At 36.0% G+C, this 19,302-nt stretch overlaps 1 protein-coding gene across 5 annotated transcripts in view; it reads right to left on the reverse strand.

Annotated features, from left to right (window-relative positions):
• DOCK4 (dedicator of cytokinesis 4) overlaps positions 1-19,302 on the reverse strand; it is a 245,517-nt gene that overhangs the window by 56,149 nt on the left and 170,066 nt on the right. For all 5 annotated transcript variants that reach the window (XM_051795356.1, XM_051795355.1, XM_051795358.1 and 2 more), the window contains 4 exons: positions 18,879-19,071; positions 11,551-11,678; positions 9,244-9,378; positions 5,106-5,204 (listed from right to left, as the gene is read on the reverse strand). In XM_051795356.1, coding sequence (XP_051651316.1) covers positions 5,106-5,204; positions 9,244-9,378; positions 11,551-11,678; positions 18,879-19,071 — 555 coding nt within the window. The remainder of the gene's footprint in view (positions 1-5,105; positions 5,205-9,243; positions 9,379-11,550; positions 11,679-18,878; positions 19,072-19,302) is intronic.

Here is a 19,302-nt window from a genome sequence, read left to right on the forward strand (position 1 = left end):
TCTGATTTTAACAGAAAAAATAGAAAATTGTGTCATCAATTTAATGATTAGCGATATTAGGTGCAAAATGTAGATTTAGTAACAGATTTTAACATTTAAAAAACATTTTTGCCCTAAGTATAAATGAACTAACATTTGGTTGGTTGAGTACAGATATAACTAATGTCTCATATGCCTTCTATCTTAAGAGACAACAAGGAAGTAATTTTGTCTTTTTACATACTCTAAATACCATCTCTTAATATTCCTACATAGCTCTATTACAATCTATAAGATAGTAATAGTACTATAAGCTTTAGTACTATCTCACACTACTTAAACATCCTTACACCTGAAGGACAGAATGCCACCCAGAAGGACCTGGACAAGCCTAAGAATTGGCCCCATGGGAATCTCATAAGGTTTAACAAGACCAAGTGCAAGGTGCTGCACATGGGTCGGGGCAACCCCTGGCTGGGGGATAAGCAGCCCTGCCGAAAAGGACGTGGGGGTACTAGTGGATGAGAGGCTGGACACGACCCAGCAAGGTGCACTTGCAGCCTAGAAAGCCAGTCGTGTCCTAGGCTGCATCAAAAGCAGCGTGGCCAGCAGGTCAAGGGAGAGGATTATGCTCCCTTACTCCACTCTGGTGAGACCACACCTAGAATACTGCATCCAGTTCTGGAGTCTCCAGCACACTGACCTGTTGGAGCAAGTCCAGAGGAGGCCACAAAGATGATCAGAGAAATAGAGTACCTCTCCTACAAGGAAAGGCGAAGAGAATTCAGTTTGTTTAGCCTGGAAAAGAGAAGGCTTCAGGGTGACCTAATTGCAGCCTTTCAGTACCTGAAGGGAGCCTACAAGAAAGATGGAGAGAGTCTATTTACAAGGGCATGTAGCAACAGGACAAGGGGGAATGGCTCCAAAGTGAGAGCAGGTTAGGTTAGATATTAGGAAAACATTCTTTACCATGAGGGTGGTGAGGCACTGGAATAGGCTGTCTAGAGAAGTTGTGGATGCCCCATCCCTGGAAGTGTTCAAGGCCAGGCTGGATGGAGCTTTGAGCAACCTGGTCTAGTGGAAGGTGTCTCTGCTCATGGCAAGGGTATTGGAACTAGGTGATCTTTAAGGTTCCTTCCAACCCAAGCCATTCTATGATTCTATGATTAAATAATATCACAATACCAGAGTTTGGTTTTCCTTGAGCAGTAATGTTAGCTCAATGAAATTTTCAACCTACACTTAAGTGAGAAGCACAGCCTTCTGAAAGACTGAGAACTACCTATTAATTTAACAAAAAGTGCCTTGGAATTTCTTGCATATTTCCCTGTATGTAAAATCCTCTGTAAAGCAGGTCAGACTCTTCACTGTATTTCTCAGGGTATATCTATATAGAATTTTAATTTGAGTCAACAGTCCACTTTGAAGCTGCTTGCTTGACCATCCATTGATTTGGTTCACACTGCAGAGTTACTAGGTTACTTGGTTACAAGATTTTGTAGAGCATCCACAGTGCCAAACTGCCAACAAGAAAGAGCATGGTTTGACAGTGAGCTGTCACTGCCCAGGCAACTCAACCATCCTGTGGCCAACTCCTTTCCCAGATCTTCTTTCCTTCACTTCTTTCTTAAGCTACATCAGAAGCCACCCAAATACTTGTTTTAGAACTACCCCTCTGCCCCAGCACTTATCCTTTCAGAAGTCCCATACATGAATGGATGTCCCTGCATAGAAGGGGAAGGATGTTGGCTAGAAATGAGCCCCTCCACCAGAAACATTCCCTGTGCCTACAGAACTCCGTCCCAGACTGTGACCCAGGGACCATTAGAGAACAGTGGAATAAATTGCACTTGGTATTAGGGCTCAGCACCCACCTTTGCCCTGCTCAAGCTCCTTTGGCTGGAAGAGAGGGATCAGAGATCTAGTAAGATTTACATCCATGCCTAAGAAATATTATCTTTTCTTTTATCAGATCTCTGTATCTATTCTGCCATATTTTGTAGGGTACACTGCCAATAAATAAAAACTAGGCCTTCTGGCAGGTGCTTATCTGTTTTGTCTTCTCTTAATCTATTAATTAAAGACCTCCACACATATCGATCAAAGCCACACTGCTGTGGTCAAAGCTACAGTATGCTAACATATACTGGGTTTTGCATTCACTTTCCCACTTCTCTCCTCCTATTTATAATTTTCACTGTTACCTTTTGTCATAAATTATATTTGAGCTTTTTCACAGCAGCAAATAACTGCCTACAAGGGTGCCTCTATTCTATAAATTGCTGTAAAATATATTTACTAGAAGAAGATAGTATTATGTGGTAAGCACAAAGAACATATCTTTAAAATAACATTGAAAGATAAAAGAAAACATTTAAATTACTGCCTTTTTAAATTCAATTTCAAAAAGTGAGTGAAATATAGTCCCCGGTTCTACCACTCAGCCATGAAATCCCTGTCAGTTCTTTTTTACTTCGTTTGCATGTTTTCAAACATAAAATGTTTCTTCTATCTTCTGCTTTATGCAGAAAAAACCTCTCAAAGAACTGACAAAAACAGTCACCACGTCAATTACTTAAGATAAATATATTTACAAAATAGAGGGAATATTTCCATAAGTAACCACTTGCTTAATGCATCACTCAGATGTATGTAATTTAAAAATGTGTACATGTCATTCCTTCAAAGTCTCTATTTTGCTATTCTGTGTTTAACAAGGTGGAAACAGCCTTCAGTAATTTTGGCATAGGCTGTTTAAAAAAAATATTAAGAATTGCAAATATAATTTGATAGGATGATAAAACCTTCATTCCTTTTTTGCAAGTACTTTCATGAGTGAATTTTTGTTTGGAGAAGTGCTTTGGTAGGGGCATTTTTATTAATTGTATCACAAATGCTGTGCAAACATACATTCATGCAAATATCTGACATAATTGCCTTTAGAATTAGTGTGGAGGAAAGATGAAATGTCTGGTGATGCAAGTGTCTAATCATTCAGTATAGATGGTTAATTATAATCAGAGGCAGTCACAGAAAAAAAGCAGAGCAGATAGCAATTCAAAGGCCTAGGTTACACAGAGATAAGTCCCTTGGAAACCTTGTATCAGATCTGTAACTTGTAATGTAGCTTCCACACCAACTCACCCAACTTCCACCCAACTCACTTTCACATCTTTGAATGGGGGCAAAATGAGGAGTCAAAACTATAGCAAGCTCAAGGAGTTGCCAGTGAAGTTTAAATCCTGACTAACCACAAGATTATCTGTGGCTATTACTTCAGACTCTAAAAAAAAGTTCTTATCACAGATATTTATGCCTTCTGAATTTTCATTTAGCTGTAATGACATCATTTCCTAAGGCACATATCTTAAGGCAGAACAAAATACAAGGAAGTTCTACACTTGGCAATCAAAGCAGAAAAATAAAGCAGTAAGATGGTTTAGATAACCTAAGACATACAAAATTACCTTATGATTAACAGCAGTGTCACCTTATGATTAACAGCAGTGTCAGCCTCACACACTAGCTCTCATCTTTCTGTCTTGCTCTCAGTGATATTTGATATTTTCAAGTGAGAGGAAAAAACAATATATTATTTAAGATTCAGGAGACAAGGTATGCTGCATTAATGATAATCAGACTGCTGCCACTGAGTCACTTGTAGAGCTGATGCTGATTCAATGAGATATGAATGGAAATAACAAACTGTGTGGACTTCAGTTCTTAAGACCTCTATTTTGATAGCTCATGGCACTGGCTACAGCTGCTTTCCATATGTCTCTGCATAATAGTAGTGTATGTGCGTGGGGGGAATTCAAATGTGTCAAATCAAATACCATTCAAGCATTAATTCTAGAGATTTTTCATATTCTATAAGGAAGAAAAGTCTGAATAAACTCAACATTGTATTTCACAGATACATCAAACAAAAATGAAGCTTGAAACCTCCAGGAATACCTGCTCAGAATTCAAACAAAAGGGAAATTTTTTTCATTAAAAAATGCCTAGGTTCCACAATATATACTAAAAATTGTCTAAGCATAGCAACTATGTTAGGTGAAAACAGATGCTGTGATACTGGTATAAAAATCATCCACCCTATACAACTTCTAGGTAGTGCTCTTGATTCATGAGAACTTCTTAGCAGCATTTTCTATCTTTCAAGCTCAATGTGACCATCTCACTTAAAGCAAAGGCACTCACAAGTGGGATGCTCTCTTCAGAACAACGCTAAACACCTATCAGGAATTTAAAGAAATCTAAAACTGCACCATGACTGGACTCCCCTTTTCAAGGCAGTACTTAAGTTTATCAAATGGCAATTTAACATCTAAAATACACTATCACACTAGGACATAATTACTGGCTGAATAATGTGCATAAAGATTTTTTGTGAGGATCAAATATGGTACTATATAAGCTTTTCAGGGTCTAAGAGAGTGGAAATCTTAGTGTCTATCTTTATGTAGAAAATCTTAACTTTTTTTTTTTAATTCACCCCCTCCTACAAAAAAGAAATCAAAAATGCTATATCTCTACAAACCCAGTAAATCAATTAATGAAACTGGTAGAAGCCGCCTTGAAAGAGCTCTGCAGCTACTTTTTTTCGTAATTGAACTAGGCAGGCAGGCTGTAAGCCTGACACATCTTCCTGTCAATGGACTTGCTGCACAGCTGAGAAAACTGGAGAGTTAGTTGAATGTGCATTTCTCAAGCTGCATGTTTGCTATTGCTATATATAATTTAATGAATGAAAAACATAAGCAAATAATAAACAAAACAAAAAAACCCCAGCCACCTGAAAGAAAGAATCAAGAAGAGCAGCGTAACCTTAGATTGACATCATCTTTAAAACAGGTTTGAAGGCAAAGTTCATGGTTTTAAAGCAATTACACAGTCCCTCCATATTCTCTCTGCTGTCATTGTAGAAGCAACAGAATCCTTGCCCCACTGTAAGAGTGGACTCAAGTACACAAGAAAATGTGTGAAATAATTAGCTAATCTGAAAAACAGATTCCATTTAAATACTGAAGTGATTCATCAAAGCATGGGGATATCTTAAAGAAAAATATATCAAAAAGGGTCAAGGAGACCTAAACAAATGGAAATACAATTCTGCTACTCACCCTCAGATCTTCCTTTGTATTGAAGCTATCAAGAAGCTGTTGATAATGTCTATCAGTCATTTGTCGCAAGAGTGACAACAAACAAGAGACAAATTCCCCCTGTTCAGATAAACCAAGAGTAGGAATATTATAATATTTTCTGCACTTGAGCTTAAACTGTTACATTATAAGCACTTCAAAATAATTAACAAATGCAAGGGAAATTAATCTACAATTAGGCTTCAACTCCACATATTGTGAAAATACATCAATTCATCTATGCACTTCCTTCCCATGTAAAGAAATATTCCTCCCCAAATGCTTAGCTTAGCAAAATCTACTTGCTTAGCAAAATCTATTTTAAATAGTTCCAGCAGGGCTAAACCAGTAAAAGTTTTAATTTGTGATTTGTTTCCCTTGTATCTGTTTTCAAACAAATTACTTAGATTGCTAAAATTACAATCTCTTTAGTCAACTCAGTTTTGAAACAAATATAAACAAATATTTTGCAACAATGCTGGGAAGAATGTTATTGTTTTCATTTAGGGAAGAAATTAATGGAGTTAGCTGGGAAATTTTCAAAACATTTTGTCATCTCAAAAAACCAAAATTTGTCAAAAAGAAAACTCATTTGTAGGGCTGAACAAACTGAAAATATTTTGGTTGGAAGTTTCTTTGGGCCTAAGAAGAATTTCTCATTAAAAGAGCAGAAAATCGCACTGGGTATCTCCAGCAATCAAATGACCAGGACATTATAGGAAGGAACATGTTTTCCTGATATTTCTTTCCTTTCTTCTTATTCACTTTCAAATTGGGAAGAAACACTGAATGGTATCAATCTGGTTTGACTGCAGAGTGGATGAGGACAGAGTGGAAGGTCTGGTTTGTATCCCAGCGCTTATAAAGAACAATTCTGAAATCTTACAAGCTTGCTAAAAAATGGGAAATACATTTCTGGCCTGGATCTACCAGGAATGGAGAATGAGACTGGCAGAACAGATAGGTATGATAACAGCACTTCAAAATGGTGTCTTTTATTAGTTTTATTAGTTTGTCAAATTTTGGGAAGATTTTCCACTGTCTTTCATTAAAACCAGAAAATAAGACGAAAAGGAAGTATGTTTTCACAGGAGTGGCTGTTCTGGATTTAACACTGGAAGGCCTAATTCACTTGTGATTATACCTGGTATACTCAATGGTGTACAAGGTGATGTCTTTCACTGGCAACATGGTGATAAAGTAATAATTGTCTTGCTGATAATAAGATTTCACACTGAAGTAATGATCTCAAATTAATTACCTACCTGTAAGACCACTGTGTTTTACAGTGAACATAGCATTCATAGAAACGTAGAATCATAATCTCAAAACAATATCCTAAGGCTTTAAAATCTCTGCATCCTCATGCTCTGTGCATAAACATAAAGGTTACAGCTACTATCTTGTAAATCTCTGTATACCTGACTGCTGACTTGAGTGACAAAATTTGCGTGTGAACATTTGGAATCTTCCTTTCCTGATCAGACATTTTAAGCAATCCTTTCTAGTCACCTTTCTTCTATGTTCCCACATTTATTTCAACTTACAGTGGTATATTAAAAATCACAGTCTATTATAGAGAGATGCACTATTATAGTTGATAGACAGATTAACTTTAAAAGAGTTCCAACTTCAGCTAATTCTTAACTGACTTCTAAATTTAAGTTTTTAATTTGAATGTAGGTAGCTACGCAGGCTGGTTTTTAAAATAGCAATGAACATTCAGCTTCATTTGTTGAACTTAACATAAAAATGTATGTTGTAGGATTTCTGCCAGTGTTAGCCACAGACTAACTTTTGAATCACGTGCAAAAGCAAACTCCACACATAAAACAACCTTGATAAAAAACATTTAGGATCCAATTCCAGTGTCAAACGTCAAGCCAAGCAGTATACTAAAATCACGTAAGTAGAATCCTTAAGTAATTTTTTGTGTCTTATTTAAGGAGCACAATTATTAAAATACATGGAGCTCACAATTAAATTGCAATTCATTTAGTTTTGAGAGTCTAAACTTCCAAAATCTGAAATATAAAAGTTCACTTTAATCAAATTGCTTTCTGTCAACTCTTTATACACAAATGCATTTTTTGTTAAGGAAATCCAAATGTCTAAATCACTGACAATCTAAAGCAGAAGCTTCACCTTCACCATTGCATTAAATTCCATGTTTGTCAGTGCAACATCTGTAACACTGACACCCTGAAGCCATGTCTTCTTTGTGCTCAGTTTAAAGCATCACATTCATCTTGCAGGTTACCATCTAACAAGACTGCTCACTGCAAATTAAATGATATCCAGGTACCAAAACTACTTGAGATGAAAGAAATGGTGCACAAAGCCTGATGATGCTTGATTTTATGCTGTTTGTTTGTGAAGAACAACAGTGATACATGGGCCCAGAATATTACACACTTTGGGACTACTTCCACAAGGAAGACTGCATCTGATCTGAAACTATGACAGAATTTTATCAAGTGTGCTGCCATGATACATCTCACAAAGAATATTTTGTGATACATGCAGTTTGAAATAATGGTAACATACTGGAACAGACTCTACTGCTGTACTCTCACTGAGTACTTTATCATACTTGCTCTACAAATAGTTCCAAGAATCTGCCTCCATGTGTTGCCAGAAGCCCATACTGCATGATGATTCTACATGAATGTATACAATTGCCTTATGCTGTGTTGTGAGTCACTTCCACATTAAGTATTCTTTGAGAGCCTGTGGTGACAATGACACGGCTTTTCTAACGCATTAAAGAAAATTTTGCAACTTGAAAGCACTTTTCAAGTCTAATTTTTTGATGGTATAATAGAATTAGGCTGTTGCGGTGTTTAATAAAAACTTAATCTACAAGCAAGTGGATATCTCATAAAAAAACAATAAGCTCAGAGCTTTACTACGCTACTGTGTCAAATACTACTCCCCTTTCTTCAGCTTAGATTTTCTTTTGGTGGCCTGATATGCCACACAGCATACATTTGTAATTTTGGAATTTAAAGAAAAAAACACCAAACTCTTAGATGCATAGTGCTGCTGGATCACAATGATTAAAGCATGGTGTTATTTTATTACTGAGCTTGGTCAGCTCCATAAAGCACTCCATATACAGTTTGTTCTCCGTTGGATAAAGTAAAAAAGAAAACAAACAAAAAAACCACCAACAACACATTTCTTCCACAGCTATTAAATGCTTTTGAAATATTTGATCTCAGAGGAAATTCTAGTTTGAACAGCAACCATCTCTTCTTCAACAAAAACTGTTACAGTGTAAATATTGGACAATTAATTAGTCAAGATGGCAAATCACTCAACATAGTATGTTCTCTACACAAAATGCTACCCCCTCACATCATATTGGGGTCACATCCCTGGCTATATCAGAACCAATTTGCCCTTGAAAAGTAAAGTGAAAACCTTGCTGCAAACAAAGTAAAATAACACTTCATTTTCTTTGATCAATGCTCATCACAGACTTTTCTGTAAATGCCTGCATTTCAACCTTCTAATTTGCATGAGTTGTTATTGCAGGTTCACAAAAACGTCATTTGCTAATCTTCTAAATCTATCCTCTATGCTCTACTTCATGTGATAGAAACAAAGCTCAAATCCTTAGCCAAGAGAACAACAAAATGCCTTTCAATTAATAAATCTGGATTTGTACAAGTTAGCATCATAGATTCCGCAGACATTTTAAAGCTGTTCCATCATGAAAAGATGCATGCATTTTAGGAAGTAAAATGTTATGGATTGATACTCTTCCATTTTCAGGAATTCAAACTTAAAGAGAGTTCCAGAAAGCAATTACATTTGCCAACAAAAGAAACATACTGAAATAATTACTAACCTGAAAGAGTCTTAAAGGAAATTTTATCTTTTGGGCTTGGTTTTTTGTTTTTTTGCTTTTTTGGTGACAATTTATCAATAGATTTAATTTCAAAAAAATCACTATTTCCACTAAAAATGAGTAAAATGCAGGAAAGCTTTTTGTAGTTCTCACTGTCTGTTTTATACACAAAATCTTAACACTGTGAATACAAAGACAATAACATCACAAATCTAGTAGTCCTACCAGTGACAATTGTGAGCTATTTAATTTTAAGAAACTTACAGTCACATCTTGAAACTGGAGGCGCAGAGCAGAGCCTGATGGTTGTGGTCGGCTGGTGATCTCTAGTATGGTCCTTAACAGAATATCTAGCAGACTGTTTACAATCACATCAATTTCTTCCAGGACTGATTTTTCCTTAAATAATAAATAAAACATTTAAGATTTTAAAATAGAAAGATGACCACAGACACATTTCCTTTGATGTAGTTTTATTATGAATGATACATTCAAGAGACAAGAACTATTCTCTAATTCAGATATTGTTTAATTCTATTGATTTTTCCGAACAGTTTTCAATTAATTACATTGTACTTAAATACAGAGGATAGTTATGGGGATAACTTTGAATATGTAAACATTCATCAAATTGGCATGTCTCTTTTTTTAATTGACGTTTAGAAGAAAGCAGTAAATAAGAACTTTTCGGGCAAGATTTTTATAGGTAACACTCATATATTTTCTGGGGAAATTGCCAAGAAAGGTTTAAATTCCAAAAAGCAGAATTCTATTTTCACACTTTGAAACCAGAAACAAGCAGATGGTACTCAACCTTCAAGACCTGCTTCATCAGTAAGGACCAGCAACATGACTTCCCATCAACTGAGTAGCACAAACAAATTAGTCATTTATGTAAGCCTACAACACAACATCAATTGTTGTGCACAACATCAATACAAAGAAACCAAAGTGTTCACTGCTGAAAGAGACCTTAGTTACATGCATGAAAATACTTGATAAAGTCAAGTCGTAGTTACTTCTCCTTTTTAATTCAGATGGACATATGTTTTCCCTGTTTCAACACTGTTTTGTGTCTCCACTGCAACAGACACCACCATCTTAATTGAAGCGATTTTATCCACAATTTAAGATGACACTTCTTTACAGAAACAAACACTTCATAATCAAATGCATACAACTAAACTAAAACTTAGCTGTCAAACAAATTGTTCAACTTTGCTGAATAATGCATAGGAGTGATTTGGATTTTTTGGGAGGTGTTGTTGTTTGGTTTTGGTTTTTTGTTTGTTTGTTTTATTTTGCTTCCTAGACACCAAAAGCACATGATTTGTAAAAACCCTCAAAATTCCTGTTCTGACTTAAGTTGAATCTAGTGTCACCTTCATGTTCTTTGTCACTTCATCTAGCATCAAACAACTGCTAACGGTTACTTATGAAAGCAGACAGTATACAGCATATTTAGGAACTGTATTAACTGTGAGGATCCATGCACAAACTACTACTGGAATGGCCAACAACCATAATTTTCAAACCTGCCTTACTGCAAATTCTCTTGTTCCCTCAACCTCTAAACTATCTTGAGTACCATGGAAGGAATGAAGTTCTGAACCAATCCACAAAAATCATGTCAAATTCACCAAATTGTTCATACTCCCAATGACTCAAAGACTACTAAAATTATTAGCTGCATATTCTGAACATTGGAGAGTTCTATGTAGACATCCACTTGTTAATGTGTACATCTCTGGCTTAATGACTCCAAATGGAAGATCTGCTGCAACTAAGACCGGACATATAAGCCTTTGTCTCAATCCAAAACCACAGCTCTGCTTTAGCATCTATCACTTCATCTTGTGATGAGGTTTTATACTAATCCAGGAGAAGCTGCAACAAAAACATTATTACAGTGTCAAAGGTGCAAGACACACCTATATCAAATCACTGATGGAGCAACTTTAATTGGATGGAGTAATCTAAACCAGTTCTCACTAATGCATTACAAGGTAATGTATGCTGCCCTTGACATGCGTGTACTGCTCTAACTACAGGCAATGTTTGGTTTTAACTGTCTTATATCTTGTTGCCTGCCAGAACCTATCATCATCATCACATTTGCAATACATCTGTCTAAGCTAGCTCTCATATGGAGCTTTCACAGATTAATTTGCAAACACAAACATCAAAAATTGGCTAAAAAGTTTATCAACTAACAAGCAAGTGCATTTCCCCTTGCAATACTCATATTGATCTATTTACCTATATTGAACCTGTGTACCCCAAGACTAAACAGCCCACAATAGAAAAATGCCCCTAAAAGAAAGTGGACATTTCTTTCCTTACAGCACAACACTCAAAAAGAGTCAAAGCTTGACAAAACACTACATGCTACAATTAAAATACTCTTGCATGGAAAGAAAAGAGTCATGAGAAATCAAAATCACATATTTATGCAGATTCATTACAGAGACAACTCTTTAAAATGCTCTGGGGCAAGGTCCAGTCTGTGTCATTAAAAGTCACTGAGCCATAAAAGGAAGTTCAAATGGATGTGATATGGTGTTTACTCACTGAGCTGTTCTTCTTGATGAGGCAAAATATGTTGCTAAGGATACGGGCACACATTATAAGGTCCTTCTGTTCTTGTAAATGCATGTGGAGATGATGCAAAACTACCGGAAGAAGAATGCATCGAGAATCTGGAAAAAATTAAATATTTTATGAGTAGGAGCCTCTCATATAATCACTAAATTTTAATACAGACATAAAATGCGCCTTTGGTCCAAAACAGTACTTCTGATGAGCAGAAGCTTTTGCTTGCTTTAACCAACATTTTTGATAAGTAGAAGCTTTTACTTCATAATCATAATATCTTAAAGCAAATGTCTGAAGAATAAACAATATGCTGAAAGTCATGGATGGAGAAAAACACCACTGTGTGGAATATACTATATATAACAGAAATTTTCTAGCTTTTATTGAACTGTCATGCAAAAAAAAGCAGCACAGTAATGCTTGTATTCAAAACAATGTGAAATTATGCTCTAGTATTCCTGCCATGTGACAGGACCCATTTACAAGCCCAGGTCACAACAGACTTCATCTGGAACTTATGTTATTCTACAGATGAGTTCTATTTTACAGAGAAGCAGTACATTCAGAATTTTCACTTTTCCAGATTCCTCACTCCTACTGAGTATGAGCAATTTAGACTACTGGTGACTACATAAAATGATTTGCTTTTCCACTATCTCATTTTCTAAACACAGCTCTTTGGTGCTATTTTCAGTCTTGAATTCTCTGAAAATTATGCAAGAATGTCATTAACATGCTACTTTATCCTGCTTCTTTTTCTTACAATTAAAGACAATATTAAATGGGAAGAACCCTAATACCTACACTTGTGATAACACTTTAAATACCTATATAGAACTTGATAAATGGAAAGGGTGTTACCTGTTTTCATTTTGTTGTTGTTTTTTTTAGATCTTTTCCATAACTGAGAATTTATATTTTCATAGAAATGTATTTAAATAATTTCCTCTATTGAAGTGTTAATGATGATGATGATTATATACTTCATTATATAAATATATTTGTCTACAGAGTTTCTTTGTTCATTACTGCAATTATATCCTAAAAACTGAGTTATCTTGCTGGAAAATTACCCCTTTGAAATAATTTTGCCAACCAGGCATTGTTTGTAGATTACTCTTTCTATAAACACTTTTTTTCCCCTCAACTATTTCCCCTATTTTTTAATATGAGGGAGAAAAAGATAGATTTATTATGAGATTTTGTTTAATACTTCTTTTACTCACTGAAATAAAGCACTAATCTTGTTTTGTTCTATTATTGTCTTGTTTTCATTGTCTAGTCATCTGTATAATACAAGACAGGGAAATGGCCAATGTGCCGACCCATGGTTAGGAAATGCCACCTTCTGATCCCCAGTTCTAAATCTGCTTATTGATTCCTGCTGGATGAAAAAACAGAGCCAATGCCTTCAGCTGAAGCAATAAAGCAGGACTCTCCATTCCTATCAAAAAGACTTCAACCTCTAGGTTACAGGAGACGACTCCTCTTCCCTGCTTTCTGTTAAGCCTAACATGTATTGAATTCTCGACTATCTGTAATCCATCACTGAGAGACAAGATGAAGGGTTCACTGTGTAAATCAGCCTGTGTTTCTCTGGTTGGGGTACTTTCCTAGCAGGCAGGCCATAGGAAGCTGAATCCAGGCTTACAGAGCACTGAATCTGGTCTTCCATTCCCAGGCAAATATTAAATCACTACTGAACCCCACAGCTATCACAGAGCAGTTATAGTAGCTCTTTCACACATTACTGGTATAAGCATTATCGTTTGGACCATAAGTCTTCTAAGGACAGCAGGTCCTCTCTTGCAGCTACAACTCAAATCCCTCAACCCAGAAGGTGAGAAGAAACTAGGAGCAGCCCTGTGCCAAGGTGTTCTTTCTTGGTTAACTCTAGGCAGCTTCCTGATGAGCCCACACAGCATTTGGTGCCTTACCTGAGGTGCCCAGTACTCTGTGCACTGCTTACATAAAAGTACAGCATCATGAATTCCATTTTGAAGACCAGAGAATCTACATGTAGTAACACTTGACTTGTAAATAGCCAGTTCTTACACATGATGTAGCCTGAAGCATCTCAGGCAAAACCAAGCATCCTCATTCAACTGTTTCAAATATCCCGTTTTTGCAAAAGCTTCATAACTTTGCTTTACCAAGACCAAATGGATTAGTAAAAAGCATCTTACAATGACTTGCAACTATACATAGGAGGCAACACTGCCAGTTACTGAGATGGCCACCACATATAACAGCTTTAGATATAGTCCTTAAAAGCCCAGAATCTAAATACCCCTCTGTCTTGATCTCTTTAGGTGGAGAGATGTAGTGGTATCACAGAAGAGGAGAGCTGGCTCATTCACCTCTGAGGCAAACCAAGGACTAGGTGAGAAAGTTTGGAGAACACAGTATACAACATTTGTCTCAGGTTACTCTTTTTCTTAATAATTGTCATCTGCAATGTCAGCCCCTGGATATAGAAAAATTAATGAGCTCAAGGAATGGTACAATAATAATAACTCCTAGTCATCAGTCACTGTCCTAATTTTTCTTCTGTGCAGGAAGTTAAATTAGCTGACTGTTTAAAATGCTAATACCTGCCCTTTACAAACATTATACAGAAAGAAAAGGAAAAAAATCACAACACAAAGCTTTTCAAATACACGTTTGGTATAATTAGAAAGAGGGTAATCTTAGACTCTGGGCAATCCTTGAGACTTTCCTGTGTAACATTAATATTTAATATTTAACACATTACAACTTTCCTCCTCATTTTCCAGATAGCGGTAAAACATCTGAAGAGACATACATCACTTTCTTTACTCTATTGTATTTTAAAGATTACTTTCAGAAAGATGATATTCATTTCAACTACTGTATCCGAACAGATGGTCAAAACTTCAGCCTGCTTGGAAAAAAAAAATTAGTGTAATTGAACATTTCAAACAAACATCATTCTCCTTGAACAGTAAGAAACAAGGAAGTTGCTCTTGGTTTTGATAGTTTTTCTTGGACCTTTCCAATTTATGCTCCCTTGTTTGGATGAAAGAATGGTAGGAGAAGAAAATGCTTAAGCCAACAAAACAGTCGTCACTGCAATTTCAAAACCAAACATATATGTCTATTCTGTGACTCTACGGACATGTCACTGCTCTCAGAACAGCCAGTTTCAAAACTTGTAGCAAGGAACTGTCTTCAGCTGTAAGAAAAAAATTGCCTGTAATGCAGAAGGAAAACACAGGCACAGCTCAGAAAGTCCTCCCCTGGCTTAAAAATAAGCCACAGATAAGAAGCATAATCCATATTTCTGCTCTCCACTACAGAGGTTCTAATAAAGGTTGAATTTTTGTATTCAACATACATCCATTTATCCCCCCACAGGTGTGTATAGAAGCACAAACAACTCCAAAGAATAGTATATTGCTGTGGAAGACAAATTAAGTAAAACTAATTAATCTGAAAAAGATTGTGGAGTTCTTCAAAACAGAAGTATGGATCAATGTGTAAAACTTCTATGTTTTGAAAAAAATTTATTCTTTTTCTTTTTTTTCCCCCAAATCTATGTTCATAAAGTTTAATGTATTTTAACTACATTGAATTCAGGATTTGTATTTAATATAATTTAAATAATTACAGGCTCTTTGCATTGTGATAGCAATCAATTAGCTTGCAGTGATTACTGAGATATAAATCTTATTAATGAGAAGATTTGAGTCTTTTGAAAAAACAATGGAATAAGAGGCAAAGCATAATACCTAGTTTCTAGAATTAAGCCACTTTATGAGTTAATGGCATCTTCTCCCAACCTTGCTAATGACTTTTTTTTCATTCCCATGGGAAGTCTAACATACTTTACACAAGGCAGTTCAAAGATATTGAATTATTCTTACTGATTGTGTCAGATATTTGTCGCTGAATGATTACTGAAACTTATAGCTTCCAACAAGTACATTCTCCTGTAATATACAGGATACAATTTTTAGATGAATTCATTCACAAAGACAGATTAAGGGAAGCAGTCAATCTCAGAAAGAAAACAAATAGGTAATTATCACTTTTCTTATCTATTAATTTTCAGATTCAGTGTAATTAAGGAAAACAATTAAAAAAAAGAGTAAGTTATATATAGAATAAACACATTAAACCTTACATATGAAATCAAGCATCAACTCAGAATTTTTCATAGTTTTCATAATATACATATGATATAACTATATGGTGTAAATGGTCATAGAATTAAACCTCTCTTCTATTTGCTTTGAACAGTTTGCATCACTAAAAGGAAGAGTCCTACCCAGCTACTCTTTCAGAGCTCCAAACCCTCATATTTTGGGAAAAACACAAAGTTTCTTGCCATGTAAGAATAATTTCCATTTGATCAAGAGCTGCACCACTGGTTATAACTGGGCTAAGATACAGGTTTTATCAATATGTGGGTTTCTTTTTTTTTAGGATTTTACCTACTAACGTAATCTCTCTTCTGGTGATTGGTATGTAGTATCAGTGGTGATTCTAAGAAAACTCACCCCCTTTGGAGGACAAAACCTAGATGTTCCTTACTTACGCATCTCATGTTTTCATAACTATTGAATTTTCAAGCTCAAAGAAGAACAAAAAAGACTGGTGTTCTGCTAATTCCCATTTAACTATGTCAAGAAAGACATGGTTCAAGATATGTTTCTCTATTATTGGCCTTAACTCTTCACAGCAAAACAGATTTAACTCTTTCTCAAAGGAAGCTATAATAATATTTAATGCAAAAAAGAAAACAAACAAGAGTGCTAGACTACTGATGTATTGAAAATAACAAAGGTAGAAATTCTGGTTACAGATATCAGTTTGACCATTCTACAAGTATCAAGAGGAATGAGTTCAAAGACCAAAATAACCAGGAGACTGGAAGAAAGGCCAAGAGGAAGAAAATACTGGTCATCTTTATAAGCAGGAAAATTGTAATCTGTTTCTTTTTAGACAGACAGTGAATTGTACAACAAAGATGCAGAGGTAAATATAGAAAAACAGAAGTGAAGTAAGACTTTAACATCCACTAACTCCTTACAGGAGCAAGGCAGATAATTACTATTGACACTTTTTAACAACTCTGTAGCTGTTACCTATAGAAAGAGCTGAAATTTAAAATCTTTGAAATAGAAAAAGGGTCAAAGCAAGCTATACCAAAACCTCAATACAAATGTCCTATCTACATATGATCAGTAAATACAATATATAACCTGCATCCTCCAGAGTAGCAGGCAGGGATCAGATGCATCAAATATATCTGAAATGGTACTAAACATCTGTGTGTGGGTACCTTAAATCAACCTCTGCATGCCTGATGCTTCTGTTTTCAACAATGTATCAAATATATCTCTTAATTTTAGTGAAAGAGTAGCTTTAGTGTCAGCTGATTTTTTGCAGCACTGGGAGCTAAGGTGTTAGTTGTTCAGGCCCTTCCAGCACAGAATGTGTAAGACTTACATGCTGAACTACTCTCACTTGTTTCCAAGCAAGGTCCAGATAACAGATTATGTTATCTAAGAAGTACCCTCCTCATTTTCAGATGTTTGAATAAATAGTTATTCCTATGTTTCATCTACTTCCAGTGTGTTAGCTAGCACTGCAGCTTGCAGCATTCACCATCTTCATCTGGGAGACAGAAATCAATTATTTTATCAGCACCCAGCCTCAACTCCACACTAGGATGTACAGTTTACTCTCCACATTAGCATAGTCTAGTGCAATATTTATTTTCCCCAAGAGAATTTTAAAAGGACTTCCTTAAATACCTCCAGGGACTGTGACTCCACCACCTCCCTGGGTAACCCATTCCAATGCCCAATCACTCCTGTGAAGAACTTCCTAATGTCCAACCTAAATCTACCCTGGCGCAGCTTAAGACTGTGCCCCCTCGTCCTGTCACTAGTTGCCCGGGAGAAGAGACTGACCCCCATCTCGCTCCAATCTCCTTTCAGGTAGTTGTAGAGAGTGATAAAGTCCCCCCTGAGCCTCCTCTACTCCCAGCTAAACAACCCCAGCTCCCTCAGCTGCTCCTCATAGGACTTGTGCTCCAGACCCTCCCAACCTTCCCAAGAAAGTCCCCAGGAGTCCGTCACATGGCATTAAGTAACTCTAATTACATTCATATATTTGGATTGTCTGGTTAGGCTGACCTAACTGAGAATGGGAGGAAAATGGCCATGACACTACCTGGTCCCTAAATACTTGGTGAGATGAAAAACATAAGCTAGAGTATTCTTAATATTGCTCCATGAATATGTCAGTGTACCAAAGGTCTGATTAGTCAGCTGTAGGCAGAGCTAACTAACTATTCTGGAAGGAATTACCGTGGGAGTTTAACAAGTGTAAGCTGTTATTCCAGCCAGAATGAAGTGAAGTATCCAGGATGCAGTACTTCTTACCCATTTCTTTGAGCTCATACTTATAAAGTAGAACCACTGAAAGCATTTAAAAAAAATATGCTCAAAGAACTCTTCCTTTATTTTTCAGCATCTCAAAGTATTTATGCATATCCTGGTAGTTTTTGCAGGGCTTTCATCATTGCAATGTGTTTATCTTGAATGCTTTACATGGCAAGAGTTACCACTTCTACTAAATTCCATCAGCCAATACCCAAACAGCTCTCAGGGCTATTGGTGAGTAAATAAACACTTACTATAATTCTTAAAATATCTTCTATTTTAATTATTTTATTTCAAAGTTACTTAATCTCAAATTTAATACTTAGTTATTCTATGAGTTTCATTTAGAATGGAAACAAGAATATCATGCTAATTACCATTCAACAGTTTTTCTTCTGCACAGCAAATAACTATGTTGTTGGTGCACCAAGCATCACTTGCATTTGCGTAGCATTTTTATACTACATTAAGAAACAGAGGATCAAAAGTGTAGAACTAGCAAGAGTTACACAAATAAGACTTAATGGATAAGTGAAAACCTGTTTGATGAACTGCCCACAAATGAACAGCCCCCAAAGAAAAAAAAAGAAAGGACGAAAATAATTTTAGCAAAGCTTTTTCCTTATAATTACTTAAAAAGTATAAGGTAAACTTTTTTCACAGACATATTTCTAGCAGTAGATCAAAAAAACCTATATTTTAAGACTCTGCCTCTGAAAAACAAACCTCTAAATTAAAATAACTGCATTCCTGTAAATGAGCAGCTTCTATGGAGCAGTACTTCAAGAACTGTTCCTTAGGAAAACTATTTCCTTCAGCACCTGTTGGTCCATGTACCAAGCACACAATTTGAGTTCCTTATCTGTAGGCAGCTTAGGATAACCTTACCCGGGTTAGTGTACAGATGACTTTCTACAGTTTTCCCAATACTCTGCAGTTTAACAGCTTGAAGGGACTCATCCCCATGCATGACTGTTGGTAAGCTGCCCAGAGCATCGTGAACCAAATTTGCCACTTCTCTTACATCAAAGAGCTTCAAAAGTTCAGAGTACACCGATGGGAATGAGCTGAGAAACACAGCCTGGAGGAACAGGGTAAAAATGGACAGTCAGATATTGCAGAATAGTTTTGACATTTATAGAATTTAAATATCTATAGAAAATAAAGTAACTGCAGAAAAACACCTGGTTTTATATTTCAAGGGTAGGTAGTAGCTTTAAAAATGGTCATATTTTCATGAGAAATATCCTCACATTCATTAACGGGCTTATAAGTGTGACTATTTCCCTTAAGCATTATCTAAAAACTGTTA

Source organism: Manacus candei, unplaced genomic scaffold (assembly GCF_025592945.1).
Source record: "Manacus candei isolate 608988 ecotype Guabito, Panama unplaced genomic scaffold, ASM2559294v1 h1tg000043l, whole genome shotgun sequence".
Classification (NCBI taxonomy): Eukaryota; Metazoa; Chordata; class Aves; order Passeriformes; family Pipridae; genus Manacus; species Manacus candei.